General features: G+C 46.6%; 2 protein-coding genes across 6 annotated transcripts; one reads left to right on the forward strand and one right to left on the reverse strand.

The window, feature by feature from the left end:
* Window positions 1-1,442: 1,442 nt before the first annotated feature.
* On the reverse strand, window positions 1,443-6,539 carry LOC124669523. Of its 5 annotated transcripts, XR_006992225.1 has the most exons (7): window positions 5,846-6,539; window positions 5,697-5,759; window positions 5,252-5,382; window positions 3,907-4,043; window positions 3,219-3,458; window positions 2,897-3,128; window positions 1,443-1,623 (listed from the first exon to the last, which is right to left on the reverse strand). XR_006992225.1 is itself a non-coding variant. In XM_047206143.1 (3 exons), exons 1-3 carry the CDS (start codon window positions 6,537-6,539, stop codon window positions 5,318-5,320), a joined length of 822 nt encoding a protein of 273 aa, XP_047062099.1. In that variant the 3' UTR covers window positions 5,056-5,317. The 5 variants fall into 5 exon arrangements, 1 of the variants encoding a protein (XP_047062099.1); XR_006992222.1 differs by having other exon boundaries at window positions 3,241-3,458; window positions 5,697-6,539; XR_006992219.1 differs by having other exon boundaries at window positions 2,922-3,128; window positions 5,697-6,539.
* Window positions 6,540-13,266: 6,727 nt separating this feature from the next.
* On the forward strand, window positions 13,267-24,889 carry LOC124669547 (monooxygenase 1-like). The gene is made up of 6 exons (XM_047206149.1): window positions 13,267-13,370; window positions 13,447-13,593; window positions 13,805-13,855; window positions 23,761-23,926; window positions 24,024-24,252; window positions 24,343-24,889. The coding sequence occupies exons 1-6, from the start codon at window positions 13,267-13,269 to the stop codon at window positions 24,861-24,863; spliced, it is 1,218 nt and encodes a 405-aa protein (XP_047062105.1). The 3' UTR covers window positions 24,864-24,889.
* The last annotated feature ends 564 nt before the right edge of the window (window positions 24,890-25,453 follow it).

The following is a 25,453-nucleotide window of genomic DNA, read 5'->3' on the forward strand; positions in this document are numbered from 1 at the left end:
GACTCCCAACTCCACCGACATTGAGCACGTGCTCCTGTCGTCTTGATACGCCTTCCATGCGAAGCATGAAACACAGGTGGGAAGAAAGAAGATAGTCGTTGTACGAGAAGTGGTGCGGACTACGGACAGCCAACTCTGCTGCAAGTCTGTTGGATGATGGATACACAGCCATAGCTCAGGGGAGAGCAAGGTATTTAACGCACAACCCGTCCGCTCGTATGTCTTCACCAATTTGTTGCGCATTTGATTCTTGCCGGAGATTGTGGAGGAGATTAAGAGGTTCAGGGACATGCAACACCACGGTAGAGAGATAATTTCTCCCGCTGGAATTATGGAGGCGGGATTAATTAGGAATTAAGACCCGAAATTGGAAACAGTTTTCAGCATTAGTTATGAATGGCTCAATTGGAAGACCAATCCTCCCTTACCTCAGCGCTGAGTATTTTGTTAGATGGTGTGATATCCAGTTGAACTGAAAATTGGGATGACGTGGATGAAGGAGGAGCCAGAAAAATCATGTAGTGGGGGCTTACTATTAAGAGATAGAAGATTTGTTTCTGTTGAGCAGAATAACCAACATACCAGTGTCCATTGAAAGTTTGTGGCAAGAGAAAAGTTCATTATTCACTCGGGGACTGTATGGCAAAAGAATCACCACGTTTCCCCAAGAAAATAGAGGAAGTCATGCCACTGAACTGGATTATGTTGCTTCGCCTCTTAGCATGTTTTTGTGTTTCCATCTTCTACTTGAAATACTCACCGGAAAAAATTGTAATAGTTCTTGAAACGAAAGTTATATCATGTGAATCATTTCTCAGTTCTAAAGACCATCTAACCTATTTAAATTTCAGCTTTGGTTGTCTTATAATAAAAGCATCCCATTAGTGCAGCTTGCTCGTGAGCGCTAGTCCACCTTTTTTTTTTTTGCGAAAAGGTCCCAGATCTATTAATAAGGCCAAAGACCAGCAGTACAACCCTCAAAAGACACCGATAATACAACCAGGTCCCTGAGGACCCAGCACTTCGCCATCGCCGCCGCGGGACAGAGACGCGCCGATCCGCCACTGCCGCCGCGCTCCTCACGAGCCGGCGCCGCCTTGACGAAGAGCAGCTTTTCCGTGGCCGGGAAGTCGCCATCCTCAGTCTTCCGACTCGCACGGCGGAGACGCGAAGAGCTGGAGCACCACCGGTCACACACCGTCGCCATGAGCCCCGAGGACGAAGCCGTCGAAGCCGCACGCGACGAAGAAGATCTGGAGCCTGGAACTCCTGTACACCCGGCACCAACCTCCCGCCGACACCGGAGAGAGCGTCGGTAGAGGGGATGCACCACCGCGACCTGGCAGCCCCGTCGAGGACGACGCCGAAAAGGGGAGGCCGCGGACCTGCAAAAAGACGACGCCGACCACCCCACCTCGCCAGCGCCTCCCACGAAGCCCTTATCTACACGCCGGAACGCCGATCTGGGGATTCCCCATCCTCCCGCCGCCGGAGCGGCCGGCGGAGGGTGGGGGAAGGGTCCAGAAATTGTGTTGAGTGTTTTCGTGAGCGCTAGTCCACCTTCTAGCTCTCATTGGGATCTTCATCTTTCTTGCTGGCTCCCACCTCCGTGAACTCCAGTAACTGCAACGACAATTAGTCAGAAAGAAGTCTTGCATTTATGAAGCGATTTATAGCCACAGTAAAATAGGAAATCAATAACAAAAGTAACACAGTGATGGCACCACAGAATGTCAGACATTATGGAGTAAAGCACGACAACGGAACAAACAAGTAATTGGTATTGGTGTTGCACAAGTCATGTGTGAAAATTCTTTAGCACGGACTAAGGAAATCTGAAGTTAAGAGCTGAAAATGTTGTTTGTAAATGAAACTGTAGCAACACTATAAGCAGGCTACAAATTGTCGTGTACACCCACACATGGGTGTGGATGTTTCCGTCACCGTGCATTGTGCTTTGAGATTCAGATAAAAAGATGAGAGAAAAGAATCTTTCCATCTACCATGATGGGCACGAATCACGAGGAATAAATGAACGGTGACGGAAACACCCACACTCATGCGTGGGTGTACAAAAGTATTTCCGATTTTCTATGGGAATGATTAACTCTAGAATAGTGGAATATCAACTGTAGCGACCTAGTGAACTAATTTTTCTGCCATACAATTCCTTTCTTGCAAGTAGTGATGTCCCAGTATTTTGATACATTACCACATGTTACAGAAAAGTATTAAGAGCAACACATGCAACAACAATATTTATTGTGTTATAGCCAAGCTGGAAGTAAATTTCAAGGTAGGAAGCTGGTCAGAGGTCTTATTGGCTTTACTTCTCCATATCACGGAGTGCCAAAGCTTGCGCGTGTAGAGAGTGGTCGCCATTGATGACATCAAGTACAATTGTTTAAAAGGATGTTCATAAACCTGGTCATATGCAGGAGACGTAGGTGCAGTAGTATTGTTGTTACAATGACTCAATGTCTTCGCAACATGGTGCTAATATTTACTGCCTACGCGGCATACAAACACGTATATGAGTGAGTGCGACTGCAATAGTTCTGGTTTTACCTTAATGGCCCAAAAAATTCTACTGCTCAATATATTACTCCCTCCTCTATAAAAGGATGTCGAACATTTACCAAAAATTTGGATGTATTTATACACTAAAAAGTGTCTAGATACATCTAAATTTAGTCAAATTGTGGACATCATTTTATGGATAGAGGTAGTACTAATTTCTGAATAAAGGTTTCCAAACCACACACATAAATGTTGGTAACAAAACTACATCGAAGACTTTATGTGGCACCGTAGAGCATGAAAGTAAAGAAGTGAATGTAGTGCTTCTGTAAATTCATTCATAGGATACTGAATTATAAATTGGTTAGACATATACCAAGTTCTGCATGAATCTTGCTTACGTCGAGCTTGGTCTGGGAGAGTCTAGAAAACCAGTACTTGAGGCGGAGCCAGCTGTCATCTGCACTGCTCAGCAGCATCAACTTGTTATCCGATTCCACCAGCGCTCCATGGAATATCTCCACATAGTCCAACAGGTGCTCCAGCAAGAACATGCCCGGGAACAACATATGCCAGTAAATTATGTCATCCGCACTTGCATGCCCGCACTGCTCATTCAGAATCATAATCAACAACTTCTTCATTAAAAGAACAAACAGGAAAGAAAATAACTCTCACAGCAAAAGATCTGAGGTTACCTTGGGAAGTGTCTACGTGTACCTGGTTGACGGCCATGGTGACTATTTCAATCGGGTTCACGCAGTTGTGCTTCTTCTGGAGGTCTCTCCACACCGACTGAGACAACCCAAGTTTGGTGACGCATCACATTGCCAGTCACCGCCTCTCCTCACAGCGGTGGCAAACTGGATGACAGCGCGTCGAGTTGCCGCGGCTGTCCTTGTTCCTCTTATCGTTGGTGGAAGTGGCCAAACTCAGTGCTGCAGGTAGAGATGTGTGTTTGTTTAGTGCAAAATCGTTGTATAGATCAATTTTGTGACATACTCAACTGCACAATTGTACAAATATAGTGGATTTTTTTAAGGCAACAACAATATTTAAACACCTAATACTTCCTAGAGCATGCAATTGTAAAAGAAATCCAATCTCAAATCTACAACAGTCACTAATCAAATGGAGTACTAATATTTAGAAGACATCGAAACTGAGGTCCACATCTGAGGGGCATTTTATAATATACCACACTTTTCTTTACACCTCAATTATTTGCCACATGACCACCACCTGTCATTGTCACTGTCATGTGGTGGTCACATGGCAAATAATAGAGGATCAAAGAAAAGTGTGGCAAATTATAAAATATCCCTCTGAAGGCTCCCACTTTCTATGTAAAAGCAAAAAAAAAAACAACAGTTATTACTTACTTACCTAGCACAAAGCCGATCTCGGAGCTTCTTAATCTTCACCTCCACCATCCTTAGATCGTCGTCCATTGACTTGCAGTTAAAAGTTTCCTTAGAACGGAAATGTCTGCCTCAATCCTCATTTCCTTCATCCTTCTACAACTGCACCACATAACCATGAAGGAACAAAATCAAAAAATCAGTAACAGTCAAAAGACATTTTGCGCTTGAGTTATCCCGCAGACACACAATAGTTGATGTTTCTCTCCTTAAACCAAAACACAGTGGGTCAGCTTATTCCATTTTTTTACCCAAAAGTTGATTTACCACAACACCAGATGTAGTTCAAGTTTAATGAGTTCAAAATGCATGGTTTCTTTGCATTAAAATAACTACATATAGGAATTTATACTGCAGATGTAGTGCTATAAATTAAACTCTTAATGTTGCAACCAGAGAGGAATATCCTTCCTCACATGCAGGAAAAGAGCTCACAATCCGATGAATAGATCGATCTAGAGGGAGAGAGAGACTGTAGTAGCATTGTCCACCTCTAATATAGGTTGTTGCCTAATCCATTTCTGAAGCATCCCAGGCTCTCATACTGTCTATAATTTAACTTGCAGAATATTCTTGTCCACTACATAGAATTCTAAATGGTGCATTTAGTTCTTAAACATGCCAGTCGGTATACTTACAGGTTGCCCTTCATCATTTTTTAGTGACTTTTGTTTGGACTACGAAGTTCAGCGTAAACAACCAAGCCAAGTCAAATCTGGACATGACTAATAAATCAAGTAATATGTTATTATGTGACTTTTCAGTTTGGATGTCTGCTCTTCAGTAGCAGCTGAAGATGGCATCATTATTTTCTAAACAAAATCCGCATCTAACACTTCACTTTTGTCTTGATAATGTTACTTAAGTGGAAGTTATATAGATTGGTCCTGGTAATGTTACCTGCCAAAGGTAAACTTACCATGGTGTATGTACCCAAAAAAATAGTTGCTCACAAAAATATTAGAAACAGGAAACATCAGTTCAGTGTTCATTCCAAGTTAAAGCTTAAGGTGAAAGACAGGGTGTGAAAGATCACGGTGAATGAGCAATCAGAAATCATCAGCAACGATGATAATGATGCACATACAATGAACTTACTTTGTATCCTTCAAATATTATGGTGAGTAGAAAACATAAGGGAGCGTACCTACTATAGATCAAACTATGTTTAACCACACTCTTCTTCATAGAATACCAATCCAGTTATTAATTAAGAATTATAAACTTCTCCAGTTATTTGACAAGATTGCTATTTGAGCGCCCGAATAAGGAACAAAAAATTAAGGAAGCTATTTGAGCGCCCGAATAACCTGCAACTTCAGCGGATAGTAGTAGACAGGAAAAAGTAGTATGTCGGTCCTCGACTGCGGGACCCCCTACGGCAGCTCCACCTGTGCAGCCTCCATCCCTGCTCCGCTATCCAGCAGCAGTCCACAAATGCCTACCAAAACAAACAGTTGTACCCACTGAATGAATTAGGCAAATAAAATGGTACAGCTCACAACTTGACATCCCTAATGTCTACAAGACAACATATATTTTGAGTGGTAGATCCATGTGATCGAATTTAAATTGTACACTGATTCGATCAGAAAGAAAAGTAACAAAACATACAGAGCATCTGGGGTATGCGACTATGTGGCCAGTCTACAAAATAATGCTCCTTATATATATCAAACAGACTGCACCTGAGACGGATCTAGCAATGTACAAAAGAAATTGGTCATAGAAATTCCGAAGGGTTGAGAACCGGACCTGTACATATTCTCTTTTCTCCCCATTGACATTCCAACAGATTGTTGCCAGCAGTATGACTACCTGCTCGAAATGGGACACAATCGAGAACAATCGATCAGTTTCAGGTGAAAGAACAGAAAAAAGATGAACAAAGAAAAGGTGGAGACGAGGCAAGGGAGGTAGGTGACGCTGAGGAGGAAGTCGACGGGGCAGGAGGACGAAGCAGAGCACTATCGAAGTCGAGCTTTCTGGGCTCGTACGCGGCGGCGCCATCGGGAGTCCGGGGGACGGCCCTGAGTTGCGGAACTCCGTGAAGGCACTGCTGAAGGCCGCCGGCGAGAGGCAGCTCTTGGAGAGCATGGGGCTCCAGGGCGGCGTCCTAAGGTAGACCTTGGACTGGTCGATGTGGGGTGAGAGGGAGTCGCGGATGGACTCGAAGAGCGGGTCCGTGTCCGGGAGGCGCGGCGCCCGGCCGCTGCTCGCCCGGAAGGCGACCGCGCCCGAGAGCAGCGCGAGCTCGTCGGCGTCGGTCCAGAGCTGGACGTTGCCGCCCCCGCCGGCGCCGGCGGCGCCGGACGGGGAGGCGCGCGGGAGGAGGGCGCGCGAGAGCAGGGCGGCGTCCGGGAAGGAGCGCGGCTTGCGCTTGCGCTCGCTCTTGCGGGACGGCTCCGTGCCGTAGTAGTCCGGGCGCGGCCTAGGGTTAGGGTTGGGCGAGCGGCGGCGGCGGCGGCTGCTGGACTTGGCGCGGGAGGAGCGCTTGTTGGGGCGAGGCGGGGTGGCGCGCAGGCCGGAGGCCGCCGGGCTGTCGGCGCCGTCGTCCTCCGTCGCGGCGCGCGGCGAGGGGCGGTTGGAGGGCGGCATCGGCGGCGCGGGGGGGAGCGGGGTGGGGTGGGGAGGCGAGCGGAGCGGCGATTGCGGGAGGGTTCTCCTCCTTCAGTAACGGACCTACTTGTCAGCCCGAGGATTTGTTCGGGAGGTGCGACGAAGCCGGGCGCGGAACAGACGACGACGACGAAACGACCAAGATCGACCAAACGTATTGGCAGAATAAGGAGTCTTTTTAAGTAGTAGAGATTAGTGCTATGGCAACATAAGTCGTATTGGAAGCATAGAAGTTTCATACAAAGCATCGCAATATTAGTATTTTGTATCTGTCAGATAAGTGCTATCTAACAGATTGATTTTGCGATGTTAAAGTTAACTAGATTACTCTGCAAAGATCTAAAATCCTGATTGGGATCTAGGTCAGTTGCAAGTTACCTGCTCCTACATTGTGTAGGTGTTCAACGAAGCAGCCGCCGATCCACTGCTTCATGCGGAGTGATCGGCCAGGTTATGCCGCCTCTGACTCTATACCGACGTCCGTCGGCGGTCAGGGAGGTCCCGACGACATACCCGCGATGGAGCGTCGAGTGTGCCAGCGCAGGGCCTGAACCGGGTGATTGGTAACTGCATGGAGCACGCCGAGTATGCCGAGTCGCCGCGCAATATGTCACCTCGGGCGACCAGCGCCCTGAACGCCATCCTGACCTCCACCACGCGGTGGTCGCAGCTTGGGTCGAGCGAAACCACCACCAACTGTGGCGGCGGCAACAGGTTAGGCTGCCACCGAAATTGCATTTCCGGCGTCGGACATAGGAGCGCGGCTGCGTGGTGGTTCGCCGGGCTAAGGACGGAATACCTCGAGAGCAGGTGGCGCCGTGGCGAGGAGAGGAGCCGCGGCGCGCTGGGGAGAGCAAATGCGGCATGAGCAGACCAATCTGTGGGCGAGGAATCCGGCCACGATTTTGGGGCTAAATTATCGCATGATTTTTTCCTATGGAAGCTGGGTAAACGTCCAGGTTTATTATTGGGTCACCTTTTTTATTCAAGGAAAGCTTTGTGAATGCGGGCCGTATGATGGGATAGGATCGTGCGGCGTCCGATCGGTCCGACGGTTTCCTTCTCATCGGACTGCGATACATAGGGGCGGTATGCACTTTTTAAGTAAACTAGTAAGTGTGCACGTGCAACACACGTTTTATACTGTATCACAAAAACATATACCGTCAAACACAGTTTTCTTTTAGTGTGTTATTTGCCAAGCCACTTAAATGTATCTCAGTACGTGCGTGAAACGCACAATCACATAAATGTATTATAACTAATTACAAAAATATTTAAAAACAGAAACTAATATAACATTTATTCATGCACCACATAATTTAACATATTATGTTTATTTCTTGAAGGTCCATCTATGTATGCGATCTATGATGCTTCGTTGCATGGTTGGGATATTGTTTAGAGTCTCATTCTCTTCATACTTAAAATATGAACCAAAAATCGCCTCCTCAGTTGAATATCATCCTACATATGCATTATATAATATTATTATTATAAAAAATCATGTGCATCGTTTATACAAATAAGCATTGTGTAAATACTTACTCTGGTATTGTAAAATGGATCATTTCTCGTACCATGAGTGCATGAAATTAAAAAACAAATAATCAGACAGAGCACTGCATATACATAATGTTACATTATGTGTTGCATGAATAAAATAAGAAGAATTTCTAATATTCATAACCGTATGAGTTAGTCGGACCAGGAGGAACTTTCCATCCGTACAGCAAGGAACCTATTCGTAGTACAGTAATGCATTTCTAATGATCTCATGAACCGTACAAAAGGAACCTAGTCCTAGTACAGTAACAAACCGTTTTGCATTCAGAGAGCCATTTTGTTTCATAAGAAACGATGGTTGATGGCCTCAACCAGTCACTCAGCGAGTCACAAGTCACAAACTCTCCCAACCGATCCAAAAAAAAAAAAACACACTCTCTACTCTCTAGTCTGTCCTCACCGCATCTCCTTCCCCTCGCTCCTCACTGCTGTCCATGTCCCCCGTCGCCGCGTTGGCCGAGTGCATCGACTCCTGCCGCCTCAACCTCTCGCGTCCGCGCTTCTCCCCCGGCCATGTCCCTCATCCGGTCCTCCCTGCGGCACACCGGCTCCAGCTCTCCCCCATCCCGCCGCCTGTCTGACTGACGCCACCACTTCGACGACCTCCAGCGACCGCTGACCTCCACACTGCCCGGCCCGTCGCCCCGCGGTGCTCTCCATCTCCACCCCGCCAGCACCCTCGGCTCTTTGGCGGGTCGTCGGGCAGCGCTCCTCATTGGATCGCCGCGCTACCCCCATACCAAGTTCAGTCCAGATGCCGGCATGATCCGCCGCCGGCGCCACCTCCTCGCGCGGAGGTGTGGGCCTGGATGCCGCTGCTGCGCCACTCGCTGAGCTTGCTCCATCCACCCTGCAGCTGTTGCCTCCCGAAGCAAAGCGAGTCCGGAGGAGCAATGTTTGCCCGTCTCTCTTCAGGTTTTTCCCTATGTATTACCAGTTCGTTTCTAGCTGTGGATGGATGGTAGCACGATTTATAAGTATGGATATTCAGATATGTGTGTGTTATGTGCTTAAAAATGTAGAAACATTGGTAATTGCATGGCATGCTAGATCGATCTACTTTCCTCATTTTATGGCACTGGACAAATATTCATCCACTTCAGTCTGCATTGTTGGCTTAAGTATCATGTATGTATATTATTTTTCTCCACACAGGAGTTGAGGAATGTTTCCGCTGAATAGGAGCTAGCAGTTTTCGTTTTGAAAAGAAAACAAACCAATTTTCTTTTGATTTAGTTTATTCACAAGAAAAATCTTGTACTAACTTGGCTACATACAAATTAAAATGGTTAGTTATTTTGGTTCACTTGTATAATTCCATCAGGTTCAGAGTCACATTTGCTTATAAGTATCATTTGCTATCTCACTCAGATTAATGGGACTTCTAGTTAGCATGGTGGAGTTTCAGATCAGAGATTAAACACAAGTTGAACAGAACAATTGACATTTACCTTCTGATTTGAATCCAAAAGCTTTGCATCCAGCACAGAATCTAGGTTTTAAAAAAAGCTCAGGTCGACACCATGTTCGTTGATTATCATCATTAAGACCTGCAATCAGAAAACAAAGATTGTTAGCATCAAGAGTAGCTAGGTACAATATCATAAATGCAAATAAACCATAGAAGAATGTATATTGCCTCATCCCTCCAGAACATCTCTATAGACAATGTTTTTGGTGCTTTTCCTAGATTTGTCAATGTCATTGTTAGGCTTGACTAAAATACGTGTCGTCTTTCTTGACACTCCCCTTGACAATGCAACATATAGCTTTGAGCCAAAATAAAAGGAAATAATATACATGAAATTTCATTTGCATATATGAATTACCAGGCAAGCAAGGCTGGCTATTGGATGGATCAAATAATGTTGGATCTGCAACCATTGTGTCAGTTTGAATATCGTCCATTGTGGTAGCCGCATCTTTCCTTTTTAGGTAGCAATTTCTCTTATTCTCACGGAGAGTCTCCACTTGTTGGGGACTCATAAAGCAGTATCGAGTCCTAACACGGTTTTTTTCCGCTTCACGAAAATTCATCTGCATAGAACCTTCTTTTTTAGGAGAATGGTGGGCTGACAACATGCAAAGTATATATATAAGAATTTATGATCTCATAAAATATTATAGATAGAATAAAATTAACAGAAATCCAGTATAAGTATTTACCAGGGTTGCCCATAACATCCAGGAAACGTGTAAGCAAATTTGGTCCATACAAAGGAGAAACGTCCATAGGATCTTGAAACATATGCTCATTGCCTATTTCAGAAACAATCATAGGAGACTGAACCATATGGTTACTGGCTATTTGTGACACATCCATAGGAATCTAATCCAATTGGTTACTGCACTTTTGAGACACATTCATAGTAGCAGACTAAAACATTTTGTTACTGCAATACAACATCATCGGTAGGAGAAGTAGTTCTAACTCACTACTACATCCTTTGCAGGAGAAGTATACATCATTTGACAGGAGTATGCTCTAGGCTTGTGTGGATGGAAATTGGTACTGTTGGTAAGGTATGATGGTCCATCTCACAGCAATGCAGCATGACGTACATAATTATGTTTTTTGCATATCATATTGGAAAGATTTTGTCTATCATGTATCACTTTTCATGAACTCAAAAACGCAATTTTGGATCTAATACCATATATGTTGTATGTTGTTTATTCCAGAATATACAAAATTGTAAGCCACATATCCAACAAAAACAGCGGATCAGCAAATACCTTGAGTTAAATTGGACAACTGTGATTGTCTGTTGGAATTAACCTGTCGAAAAGCAGTACGTCCAGGATTGGTATCTCCAGGATCTATTAACCACATTGGTTATGTAATGTAATCGAGGAAACTGAAACTGTATATATGTGTAAGGTTTATATTGATTATAGGAACCTGAATTTTCGTTTTGCGGCGGCCACAGCTTCTTGGACATGATTGACCTTGCCTGGATCGGCTGCATCGAGTTTTGCGTGGAGTTGGTTGGTGGTGTGCGCGGAGTTCCTTGTTAGGTGTGTGGTCTGGACCCGGGCGATGCAGGGTTGGCACGGCAGGGAGGCGTCCAGGTATGGTGATGATCTCGCCCAGGTGTGGAGGCTGCTGGGGATCTGCAACAACAGGGAGGGGTGGACTTGTGGAGGCTGGGTTGAGGATGTGCGGAAGTTTTTTTTTTACCTGGAATGTGCGGAAGTTACGGGGTGGGAGGTTATCTTAGGTGGGGAGAACATTGGAACGTGGTGGGGAGAACAAATCAATCTGAATCGTTTGATCCACATGGATGTACGGTTGAGATTAAATTTTCCAACGGCACTTCGTGCCTTTATAAGTAGTAGAGATAATCAATTTATGGCATGTACAATGGTGATATCTTAGTAGTGCTACGTAGGATAAACGCTGAGGTGGAGGAAAGAGAAAAATAAAAAAAGACTTTGGCTTCTCTTACCTAAGAGATCATCTCTTAGAGCAAGTACAATAGAGTCTAGTCAGCTGACTATAAGACATTAAATAATATATTTTAGATGAGTTGGAGGAGAGAGAAGGGGAGAGAGAAGGGAGGTGGGCTACTATGCAATAGCCAGCTCTTGCACGTGCTCCTAGACACTTTGTGAGAATGAAATGTGGGTCATATGTTAATAAAGTACTTCATTCTTATAGCCAACTATTGTACATGTTAGCTATATGGTGACTATAAATGACATGGCATCTTGTTATAGCCATCCGTTGGCTGTACTATTGGAATTGCTCTTAGCACAATCTCTCTCACCACAAATTTAGGATGTCTCGTTACTAAAGATAAGATTAAAAAACAACCCATTGTACATCATGTTTTATTGTGATATCTAGATTACGTGGCGAAATTAAGATAGGACAGTCTTATCAACCATTGCACATGCCCTTATGTAGCATTAACCCCACTAATTGTTCCATTAATTTTACCTAAATCCTGTCGAATAGATCTAAATATGCAATTTAATGTTCTGCGATTGATGTTCTCTTCTCGTTTCTCTCTCCACCTTTCTTGATATGGATCATCCGTATCATGCATCCATGCTACAGAATAATGGCTATAACCTATCTCGCCGGAGCTCTTGCGCATGATGGCGGTCCTCGGAATGGCAAAATATATGGGCAACAAAACTAGCAAGCTGCTCTTCTCAACCAGTGACGTGTGTATGTCTCTGGTCCTTCAACACTGTCATGGTCCTCAATGGTAATCTATGGCATGATGCGGACAACTGAAGAGAGAAACATATACAGTAGAAAAAACAATTTATCCAACGAAATTTCTGGATAATCTCTATTCTTGGCTGTATTTGTTGCTGACATTTATGAGGCCTTCCATATTTTACGGATATTTTTGTTGCAACTTGCCGATTATGACCCTATAGTCAGCACCGGTATGTTTACTACTGTTTGTTTAGGCAATAGTATGAATTGATACAAACCGTAAGATCAATAAAAATGAATGGCCTGTATCTAAATGGGGGTACCATAAAAGTTTGAAATGATAGACGGCTGACTTGAAGATGCAAATGCGTTTCATGTTTTCTTCTTTTTTAGATGGTTTATCTTTGTTACGACTTTAAGTGATCCATGATTTGTTGGTAGAATGTTTGCTGGTCGTAATTCTGGATTAATTTAATAAAAGCGACCCTATGCATTGATTGATGCAGAGGCTAAGGGTACCCCCATTTTTGAGAAAATTATTTTGAACTTTTGGTTGCCATATATATACTACTAAAACTTTGACATGGTGGCCGTTCGCAATTTGTGCAAAGATTGTCGTCTGACACTCCGCGTCCAATTATTGGCCTCCCTAACGCCAGATCCCTGCAATCATGTCTCCTCCCGTGTAGCCCATAATAGTAGTTGGTGAGCCCTGACCTCCCGCTCTCAGCTCAGCCGCGACCAACCCCTACTATTGCCATTAAACAATATTCAGCCAGCCAGATCGAGGCTACTCAGGCAAAAGCAGCAGCTTTTCATCGGTAAGTTTTGTTTTCTCGACTTAGTACTGTTTTGCTTCAAGCCATATGGATTACATCCCAACAAGTTTTCTCCATTATAAACAATGGAGAAACGCTTGCCTACATCCTTCAAGGAGCTCTTTTATTTTCACTGAAGCTCGCAGGCATGGCATTGACCAAGGGGATAGCCACGAGAGAAGAGGAATTCCACGGCGTTCTGATCGCTGGCGCCGGAATCTGCGGCCTTGCAACTGCGCTTGCTCTCCACATGTACGATATCCATCAATCCTTTTATGCAATGCGTTTAGGATTTGCAGCAGCTCAGCGCAAAAAGTCATCAATGCAGAAAAGGTATAGATAGCCTCGTTCTTGAGAGGGCCGAGAGCCTGAGGGCGACGGGGGCAGGTATCAGCTTGAAGGCCAATGGGTGGCGTGTGCTCGAGCAGTTGAAGGTTAGCGAGGAGCTGCGGAAGCTGGCCGTGCCTCTTACTGGGTATGCCTTTGATCCCCCCACCGAGCCAGATTAGTTGCTTCTTAATGACCGTTTAGACTAGCCATGCGTCCTTTATATATGTACTTTTGCACTCACATTGTCCTTAGTAATCTAATCTAGCAATAATCATACGTGTTTCTAAGCTATATGCTTTCTCTTAAGCTCTCTATGCTTCCTATGTTCTTGACATCACTGTTTTTACTGCATACAGAATGGATATGAAGAACATTCGTAGTGATAAGGTGATTATGGTACCATACAGGTGAGTACAGACATGAACATACTATTTTGATTTTGCATCCATGTGCACAGCATGTACATAATGTCAGTTATTCTAGTCGCAGAGTTTCAGTTAGCGTTAGGTTCAGTTGGTTTTTCATGTTCAGTTAGGGTCAACAATTTTCAGGGTTTTAGTTACTCCCTCAAGCACAAATTAACTGACGCAACCTCTCGAGTTGTGTCAATTAGTTCGGACCGGAGGGACTAACTCATTTCCTGTTTATTTTGAACCTATCCGACCTTTTTAAAAATGATGGCTGAAAGACTGATTTGTTGTTCACTTAAAATGAAGCAAAAGAACGCAGAAAAGCAGCAACTTGTTTGCAGTGCAAAAAACTGCCAACACTCTGAAAATATCTGAACTTCACATAGAAGTGAAGTGTAGACAAGAGAGCACACATGGATGATACGTTAATTCTGAAAGTTCCATTCAGAGCATACATAAGATGAACATGAGCTAGTACTAAATATATAGTAAACAACAATATATAGACATTTATATGAATGCAAGTTTAAGTAATAACTAACTACAAAAATAAAAGATGGTACGAGAATATAACAAGTCTAGACTCTCGATAAGGCCAACTTCCCACTCCCAGTTCCCACACTCTGCATGTCCACAACTAAAATAAGCAAAAGGTTATACCTTGCTGTAGAAGGCATTAATTCACACGTCGTCGCGGCTATCATCTTTGTCGCTTCGGCACCAGTTATCATGGCGGTCCTGTTGGCCATCAGAACGCCGCTTCATGGCACGCGACTGGCTCCGGAAGAGGCGTTCTTATATGCACTAACTTTGGGGGACAAATGCTTGAGAAGTTGGCCCGATCTTCATGGCGTAGGGTTAAGACACATGATGGATAACTAGTTGGAAGCACCTAAAAACAAAAACAAGTGGTTGTCACCCAATGAAGATGATGTCAACATTAGCGTACGATTTGAGACAATACTATAACATGACAGGCAAAGAGGAAGAAGAAAGATCAAACCAACGCTGGGACACGAAGATTTTAACGTAAAAAACTCCCCCAATAAGAAGGGTAAAAAACAACCGGGTTAGCAAGCAAAACTTCACTATTCGTGAGAGAGTTTAACTTATCTTGTGCGGCATCTTACAAAGAGGTATGTATAGCGGTGGTAACCTTGACGACCCATACTGCTTCGGCCCAAGCCTCCCGGCGATTGGCCTCGCTCTGCTCGCCAGAAGTTAGCTTCTAGATAAATTTAGATCACAACATAACACAAACTGCCTATCCACAATCCACAAACTAGCTGACAAAACAATGATTAAGTCGTGGAGCACGAGCTAAGTGCAATCCGCAAGGCGATTCCCAAGTCATGGAGCACACATTAGGTGCATATCCATGATGAACACGGCATAATGTGGTAGCTTCTGGAATATACTCAGGGGCGGATCTATGTGGGGGCAAAACCAGGCCATGGCCCGCCCATGATTTTGAGCTACTGCCTTTAAATTGATTTCTCAATCCCTTATTTTTAGCAACTATAATATCATTCCTTAGAGCTGGCCCGCCCATACATTTGCGTGTAGTTCCGCCGCTGAATATACTCATAAGGTGCGGTCTGTTCTCACAAAAAGAATACTTTCATCGGAAAACATTGTTTTTTCCACATAAACTTGTTTCGTGGAAACTTGTTTCTCCATGAACTACACAACTTCATTTACTTGGTGTCAAACATTATTTCTTCATGGATTAGATGATTTTTTGTTTTCTTCTGCATTGTGCCTGACTAAAACCAAGAACAAAGGAGTTAAATGACATCCATGACTTTAATATTATATGGTAACTCAACTACTCAAGATATCACATAGTTATTTAGGGTAGCTTCTTGTAATTGGTCTGTCGATGATCGATGTTGCGTCAATGGTTGGGATGTCATCATCACAATCCTTCCACAGTTCCACGAGGCACGACACTCACCACCGCGCTCTGACATGATGATCTTTCTTAGGGCTGACATGAATTATTCTTCATTTGTCCAATGAAAGGAAATGATATTTCTGATTAGGTTGATGCTTAGGGAGAGCCTGAAATTGGTTGCATAGATTTTTGATTTTTTTTGATAAAGGATGCTTTATTACTTTTGGGAAGCAATTACATCCAGCCTCTGCATAACCAGGATGCACACAGCCGTTTATGATAGTCAAGTCTAGAATAAAAAGATGTAAAACTAGAAATTAGGCGAAATACATATCGGAACGATAAAACGTAAAACGCCTATGATGGGGGTGGGGCTTCAATCCGTAGACTATGCTGCCACCCATGTAGGGAAAAAGTATCCCTCGCCGTAGCCTCCAATCGTGTACAGACCTCCGTAAATAGGTCTCGGTTCTCCATACGCTGAAGAGGCAACCACGAACGAAGAATCCCCGTACATCTGTAGATAACCTGCAACAAAGAGGAGTTAATGTCGTTAAAAATCTTGTCATTTCTACTCAGCCAAAGCGCCCGGATTATCGCTAGCGCCCCCACCCTAAGAAGCAACTTGAACCTTGAATCTATACCATGAAGCCAATTACCAAAGACATTGGCCACACTAGTGAGAGGATACAAGGTAGACGCTACTTGGATGACAGACCAAATAGATCTCGCAACCGGCACTTGGAAGAAGAGGTGTTTAATAGTTTCATCATGATGACAAAAAACACATCTAGAGCTTCCTTGCCAATTCCGCTTAACAAGATTATCTTTGGTGAGGATGACTCCTCGACGAAGGTACCATCCAAAAATTTTGATTTTTAGCGGTATCTTCATCTTCCAAATTTTCTTATTATTATCAACTGGTAAATCAGAATGGATTATGGCATTGTATAATGATTTCACCGAGAAAGAGCCATCTACATGTAAATTCCACCTAAATTCATCTGGTTCCGGTGATAGAATAACATCCCCCAACCTATGAATTAAAGCATTCCATGCCTCTAGCCTTTGCCCGATCAAAACGCGTCGAAACGTCACATTCGGTGGAGAGGTGGCCATCACCGTGGCAATGGTATCTCCCTTGCGACGAACGATACTATACAGCGCAGGATAATTGTTCACTTAAGGGTGCATTGTCCAACCAAGCATCCTCCCAGAACCGTATCTGTGCTCCATTCTTAATTGAGAAAGTACCATGACGAAAAAAGTCATTTTTTGACGCCATTAGACCAGCCCAGAAGTGTGAATCACCAGGTCTCCAAACCACTTGGGATAACGTCTTGGAGCCGATATACTTTCTTCGGAGTATAGTTTGCCGGATCCCGTCCTCGGTAAGGAGCTTGAAAAGCCATTTACCTAGCAGAGCTGTGTTTTTGACTTCTAAGTCATGAACACCAAGCCCGCCTTGATCTTTAGGACTACAAACTACACTCCATTTAACCGATCGATACTTCTTTTTCTCACTATCTCCTTGCCAAAAGAATCTGGATCGATAATAATCGAGTTTGTGCAGAACTCCTTTTGGCAAAAGGAAGAAAGATAACATATATAGTACCATGTTTGTCAGTACCGAATTAATGAGTACCAATCTTCCTCCCAGAGATAATAATTTGCCTTTCCAACTACTAAGGCGCTTTTGTAGTCTTTCCTCTACTATTTTCCATTCAGCGATCGTGAGTCTCTGATAATGAATCGGAATACCCAGATAGCGAATGGGAAAATGGCCTTGCCCGCAACCGAACAACTCTGTATAAAGAGCTGTATCATTTTGGGCATCACCGAAACAGAACAATTCACTTTTATGGAAATTAATTTTCAATCCCGATAATTGCTCAAAAGCTACCAAAATTAATTTCAGGTTCTGAGCTTTTTTGAGATCATGATCCATAAACAGAATTGTATCATCGGCATATTGAAGGATTGATAAACCACCATCAACCAGATGTGGAATCAATCCTTCAATTTGACCATCAGACTTGGCCCGCTCTATGAGTATAGCCAGCATATCCGCCACAATGTTAAATAACATCGGAGATAGCGGATCTCCTTGGCGTAACCCTTTTCGTGTTTGGAAATAATGGCCGGTGTCATCATTGACCCGAATTGCCACACTACCTCCATTCACAAAATCATTAATTAGAGCGCGCCATTCAGGAGAAAAACCTTTCATCCTGAGTGTCTGTTGTAAGAAAGACCACTTTACTTTATCATAAGCTTTTTCAAAATCTAATTTTAAAATAACCCCATTTAATTTCTTAGTATGCATCTCATGTACCGTCTCATGTAAAACCGCCACTCCGTCAAGGATATTTCTTCCTTGCATGAAAGCTGTTTGAGATGGTCGAACTACATGATCCGCGACCGTATTAAGTCTAATGGTGGCCACTTTCGTGAAAATCTTGAAACTTACGTTTAAGAGGCAAATAGGTCTATATTGTTGAATCCTTTCTGCCTCATTAACTTTTGGTAACAAGATTACTTCACCAAAATTTAGACGAAATAATTCTAGTTGTCCAATATGCAAAGCACTGAACAAATCTAGAAGATCCCCTTTAATAGTATCCCAGAAGGTTTGGTAAAACTCCGCTGGAAAACCATCTGGACCCGGTGCTTTGTTGCATTCCATCTGGAAAACAGCTTTCTGCACCTCCTCCTCTGAATAAGGTGCAGTAAGTAGTCCGTTTTCCTCAACAGAAACTTGGGGTATGTCAGCTGTTAAGTCCTCATTTAGAGAAAATGAGCTTTCATCTGGAGGACCAAACAAGCCTTTATAATAATTCGTAATGTACGACTTGAGTTGCTCATGACCTTCAATCAACCCTTCATCTTGGATAAGAGAATGAATACGTTTTTTCCGATGTCTCCCATTGGCAATACCATGGAAATATCGCGTATTGGAATCTCCTTCTAAAATGAATTGGGCCTTGGATCGTTGGTACCATTTGAGTTCCTCTTCGCGAAGTAGACTCGCCATCTGTGCATTGGATTGATTCTTAACTTCAACCTCTTGCGCAGTCAACGGTCTTACCTCAGCAAAAGCCTCGAGCTCATCGATTAAGGTTGATAAGCGAGTCTTTTCTTTTTTAAGAATGCCTGTCATATGGGTTGCCCATCCAGAGAGATGTCTGCGCATTGCACGCATCTTATTATTCCATCTCACGATTGGGGAACTGCCACCAACTGGCCTTTCCCAAACCTTCTTAACCATCTCATGAAACCCTTCTCTCTGTAGCCAGCCAAGTTCAAATTTGAAAGGCCGCTTACAAACAGGTCTAGGGTTCCCAGTAGTTAAGAGGATAGGAGCATGGTCAGACAATTTTTCAATACGTTCTAGTGCGCGGACAGACACCATAGGGTATTTATCTTCCCATTCAGTATCCATCAAGACGCGATCTAGTTTTTCGTATGTGGGCTCAGGCAAGCTATTAGCCCAAGTAAATTGTCGACCTGACATAAACACCTCTCTCAAATCAAGACTATCGATGACAGCATTGAATAAGAAAGGCCAATGTCCATCAAAGTGGCCTTTACTTTTTTCATGAGGAAATCTTAGTAAATTGAAATCACCACCGATCAAAATCGGGTATGGATTATCTTTAGCAAGATTTACCAACTCACGTAAAAAGTCGGCCTTAAAAGCGTCCTGGGCAGCACCATACACAGCAACCAGACTCCACATGAACCCATCAGCTTTGTTCTGAATGTCGAGTTTAATGTGATACTCACCATCCGAACTAGCTAAAACCGTCATGGTGTCTATGCGGACGCCAAGTAAGATGCCCCCAGACCTACCACGAGGTGGGCGAGAAAACCACTGAAAGTTAATCCCGCCCGATAAACGGTCGAGAAAACTCTGTGAGAAGCTCCGCCTACCCGTCTCCGATATTGCAATGAAATCTAAATCATACTCTCTACAACCATCGGCAATGTGCGAATGTTTAGCCAAGTCACCAAGACCTCTGCTATTTCGAAACATGCCAATCATTGAGAAACAATTTTAGATTTAGATCTCTTACAATATCTACGAGACTTTTTACCAGGTGACGACCTAGAACCACGCGCTGAAGCTTTTAGATCATAAACTGAACTAAGCTCCGAGTGTTCTAAGTCGACCTCTGATCTATTACCAATAATAGCCAAGAGAATCTGACCATCTAGGATGCCATCATCATCATCAACATCTTAGCCGAAACCAGGATCTCATCAGATGTGTTACCCAATGAGACCCCAAGACTACTCAAATTAGACGAAATACGTGAATCAGAAAAAGAAATAAAGGACTTGGAAGGTTGTTTCATACCAGCGTTGTCGAGGTTCATCTCCGCCTTGCGTCTCATGGCACGCTGCATGACATCCTCGTCCGTAGCCCCCGATCCATCCTCCGCAACGGTATGCCGCCCGCTCCGTCTCACCGTCGGCCGAACGACGAGGCGGAGGAGGAGGAGGCCGCTGCAAGATAGGAATCGGCGACGGTGAAGCCAAACTCGACGAAGAGGCCATCGACGCGGAAGAAGAACTCGGTACTCCAGGGGTACGTGTCGGTGAGGCCCCCTGAAGCAACTCCACCCGCGGCGAACCTCCCTCCAGAGGCGGCAGCGGCGAAGCTGGCATACCTTCCTCCCGAGGTGGCAGCGCCACAGACTCCGGGATGGACGGGCATGGCAGCGAGTCGGACGTCGTCGCGACCGGCTGTCGCATGGCCAGCGAGGCACCCTCACCCGGGTACTGTAGCGGTGAGGCCGCCTGGGCCTCCTGGTCGGGCATCGCCTCCGGCGCCTTGGGCGACTGCCCCGAGGCCGACGAGGCCGGCTGCTGCAGCAAGGCCGGTCGCTCCAAAGGCACCGACGGCAGCTGCAGCTGCGCTGACCCAGCCGTGGCCAACCCTGCGGGTGCTGCAGCGGTGAGGCCGCCCAGCGGTGAGGCCGCCCGGGCCTCCTGGTCGTGCAGCACCACCGGCGCCTTGGCCGGCTGCACCGAAGCCGGCGAGGCCGGCTGCTGCTGCAAGGCCGGCTGCTCCACTGGCGCCGACAGCGGCTGCTGCTGCGCCGAGACCAGCTGCTGCTGCAGCGAGGACCGCGCCGAAGCACCGGGCCGCTCAACGTGCGTCGCCGAAGTCGAGAGCGACCGCTGCGGCGGAGGCACCAAGTCCATCTGCGGCGAGGTAGAAGACGGAGCTGGTGCCCCCCGCTGCAAACCCGGTGAAGAGGCCCGTGAAGAAGACGAAGAAGCCGGACGAGTACGACCCTGCATAAAAGATCGAACTCTGGACGGTGAAGCAGCACGAGAAGACGTCGGCGGTGTAGCAACCAAGTGTGGACACTCCTCCCTAGCTCGAGCCACGATCTCACGACCTCTGCTCGTCGAGGGCGAGTGGTTGAACGGAGTCAACGCCACCTGCGTAGCTGGCGCCGCCGAGGTACCAGAAGTATATGTCGGAATATGTCCATCAACATCCATATTAGCAGACTCCGGCACCGCATCAGGTGCGGCGTCATCAAACCTCTCCTCCTCAGAACCGTGCGCTCCATCATCATCTCCTCCGTCCTTCCAGAAATAAGGTCGGAACCGAGTGTCTGGCTGAAACCCCACTGCCTCACGACGGAAACGAAATCTATAGCCACTAAGCTGAAGCAGAGCAATAACCTCCATGCAACCATTATCTTTCTCCAGAGCTGCAGGATCACGCATAGCCACAAGAACCCGAACAATCCCCAGGCTCCGAAGAGAAAACAAATTGACATCGAGCGTAGTACCAATAAGAGAACCCACCACCCAGAGCCCTAAGAAATGACGGACAGAATCAGGGACACCTTCAACATGCACCCAAACCGGCTCCATAACAAACACTGGCTGAACACCCTGGTGAACCCATGAAGAAACTAGAGCCCGAGCATTAGTCTTGGGTACACTCATCCGCATACCATCAATCCCGGACAAATCATCTGCTGTAGGAATAGCAATAAGGAACGCATTAACCCCATGAGCCATCGCCTCCCACTTCCATGCAGGATTCCCAGGACACATGCGGGCCATAAGACTCTGAATATCTGCCGCAGTGACTGCCCCCTCCCCTGACACCTGCACCAAAGCTGTTGGAGCTCCAGGAGAAATCAACTGAGGCTTATAAACTGAGTCAGGTAACTGAAGATCAAGTGTGGCATCATTACCACAACCAACAAAAAAACTCGTAGGCCTTGGTAGCTTCAGGATAGGACACCTAATGGTAGGGTGTGCCCCAGAATCACAAACCAAACAATAATGTATAGCCTTACAGTCCTTTGTTGCATGAGTATTATTGGCGCATTTCCAACATCGTCCCGCCTTCTTTTGCTTCACCACTGGTGCAACAGGGACAGGTACAGCAGTAGGCATCTGCATAGGAACCGAAGAACTGTCCGTGCTTACCACCATAGATGGTTGTCCCATGGGAACCTGCACAGTCTGGCCCATAGGCGGCACATGTTGCCCCATAGGCGGCAGGGGCTGTCCCACCGTAGCCACCGGCTGCCCCACTGCTGCGGCACCCTTCTTCTTCCTTCTCTTCTTTACATGTCCTGGTTGCTGCGGTGGATGTTGCTGCACAGGCTGCTGCAAAAAAGGCTGCACCATACTCTGTTGACCAGCCATCGAATATTGGAAAGGACCAAAGTACGGTTGAACCTGTTGCTGTGGGATGAAAGGAGGCACCGGCATGCGAACTGGTGGACGGTATCCCGGTGTCGGCCTCGGAACTGGTGCCGGCGGACGAGGGACAGGCGCAGGCTGCGGCATCATCATCCCTGCCGGCCAACCTTGGAAACCGGGAGGCCCCACGTAGGGGCCAGTGGCGGCAGCGGCCGCAGCCACCGGAGGAGCAGGCCCTGGCACAGCCGCAGCGAGACCAGGCGCCGCTGCAGCTTGTCCTGGCGCCGCCCCAGGGGCCCCGGCAGGCGCAGGGGGCCGCACCATCCCGCCGACCCCGACGAGCGAAGACGCCCCGGCTACAACCTGCGCGAAGGAGCGGCGCGAAGAAGATCCTGGCGATGTCTTGAACGGAGATGGCGGTGACGAGGAGCTGACGACGACGGCTTGGACAGAGGCGGCGACGTGAGGACGAGCTGTGGCGGCGGGGTCGAGCGAAGGGCGATGCAGATTTTGGTCGATAGACCGTGATCGCATGCGATCACCAAAAATCCCACGCCGCGGCTCACGCTGCACGGCCATGACGGCCCGCCCAAACCAAGCCCATCGTGGCTGCGGCCCACCCAAATCCGCCAAGGATCCCGCGTCGAGCGGTTTGAACCGCGGAAAAGCCGCCGCGATCGACGTGTTCGCCGTCGGCGCCAGGGGAACGACGGCCGGCTCCTTAGCCGGAGCAGAAAAGCTCGTCGATGTAGGGATGCGAGCAGCCGCGCATGCCCTAGACTTCCCAAGCGCTGCGTCGATGAAGTCCGCAAGAACTGCCGGCGGTGTGAACCGCTTGGGCGGCAGGGGCCCCTTCCACGCCCTTAGCTTGACCGGCGGCTTAGGCAGGCGAAAAACCGGCGGCGAGGCCGATGCCGGTCTTCCTCCCGAAGCAGCCTTCTCAGCCCTTGGCGGGGACGAGGATCTGGCACGTTGAGCCCCATGAGCCTTCTCCCAATGCCGAGATGCCGCCGTCGGGAACCCAATCTTAGACCAGAAATCCGCTAGCCGCTCACCGCCTCCCAGATCGACGCTCTTGTCAAGAGGCAGCACCCGCGGCTCGTCGACGAGGCCATCCCACGCGACTTCCTCCGCCACCGAGATCTCGTCGTCTTCGAACACATCATCAATGGGAAGAAACCTGGATCCCGAGCCAGAAGAGACAACCGCCGGCATAGATTTTTGATTGTTTCTGATATCTTTAAATCTACAGGCTACATCTAATCTCGTAAGCAACAACTGATTTTGCAAATGTTTTGTGACTTTTCCCCTTCAAGTGTAGGAATGAGTGTCGGTGCGTGAAAAGAAGCGACCTTGTCGAAACACTGGCCAGACATTTACCAGCAGGATCTATCCGCTTTGGATGCCAGGTGGAAGAAATTTCTCTCGACCCCGTCACCCGCTATCCAATCGTCTCAACAAGCAATGGCTCTATCATCAGAGCAAAGGTACATTTGCTTTTACCTCTTCAAGAGAACAACATGATCGACAAAGCCAAAAATCTTACGAACACATATACATCGTCTGCATTTGTGATATGAATAGGTGTTAATCGGTTGCGATGGAGCGAACTCAGTGGTGTCGAAGTTCTTGGGTTTGAAGCCAGTGAGATTCTTGCCTCTGTGGGCAGCGCGGGGCTTGACTACCTTCCCAGAAGGCCACAGCTTCAGGAACAAGTTTCTCAACTTAGTGGGAAAGGGTATGACCTTTCGGCTCGTACCTATAGATGATAAAACTATATACTTCTCCGCAATCCAGTCTAGACTTCCCAAAGGTACGTTGATCTTCATGTGATATAAATGAATGAATCAATAGTGCAACTGTGGTTGATCTTGATATATGCATGTCAACTGTCGGATTTCAGGGTGCGCCAATAGTAGGGATCCCTCGCTGATCCGGCAGGTGGCCCTGCAGGCAATGCAGGGGTACCCTGAGGAGATCCTGGACGTGGTGCGAAGCTGCGAGATAGAATCGGTGACCCTGGCACAGATCTGTTACCGGGCACCATGGAACATGCTCCTCCAGCCGTTCCAGGAGGGCACGGTGACCGTCGCAGGCGACGCCATGCACGCCATGGGGCCGTTCATCGGGCAGGGTGGATCCGCCAGCTTGGAGGACGCGCTTGTTCTCGCCCGGTGCTTGTCCGAGACAGCAATCGGCGATGACCGGGAACCGGCTCGGAGCGTCCAAGAGGTGCTCAGGTCATACGTGAAGCAGAGGAGGTGGAGGATCCTGAGGCTGTGCGTGCAGGCTTTCCTCAACGGACAACTCATCGTCGCGTCTTCGAAGCTCAAGAAGGTGGTGGTCAGGACAGTCGTGAAGGTGCTCTTCAAAGGGAGCACTACCAGTCAGTGGCACGATCAATACGACTGCGGCTCCCTGTAGGACGCGCGCTGATTCGTTATGCATCGATCGGATCATTCACACAAGTTTGTATTTATGCGGAATTCATTTGTACGACAATTACTTTGCTCGATGATCAGTTTCAGAATAGCAGTATCTTCGCTGCACACTAGATTATTGTGACGATGACACCTATGTATCTAACCTAGACCGGTGCAACGAGGAATTCACCAAGCAAGGGAAGAGGAACCAGAGCCAGAGGGGAAAAGAGATACAACAGCAAGGGGGATTAGAGTCCTTTCTGTCTTTAGTTATTCGATGCCGATGTTGTACTGATCTGAAAAGGAGGGAGCCGCATGTACTGGGAGATTTTTCAGATTTTCGACGCGTCAAAACTTCCTCATCTGCGCCACCGTCAATACGTCATGCGAAGCATCCACGAAGAAGTCTGAGGTCGATATACTCTGAATGAAACATTGGACGCTTGTCGTTTGTCACCGGCAAAGATCCCATTGCTGAGCTAGGTTCAGTCTTCAGTGTCACGCGAACTTTCGGCTGATTTATCCGCGGGCTATCAGTCTCACCTCGTACGTACGTATGTACCTTCTTGCTTGCTTTGTCTGCTTGACGAT

Source organism: Lolium rigidum, chromosome 1 (assembly GCF_022539505.1).
Source record: "Lolium rigidum isolate FL_2022 chromosome 1, APGP_CSIRO_Lrig_0.1, whole genome shotgun sequence".
Taxonomy (NCBI): domain Eukaryota; kingdom Viridiplantae; phylum Streptophyta; class Magnoliopsida; order Poales; family Poaceae; genus Lolium; species Lolium rigidum.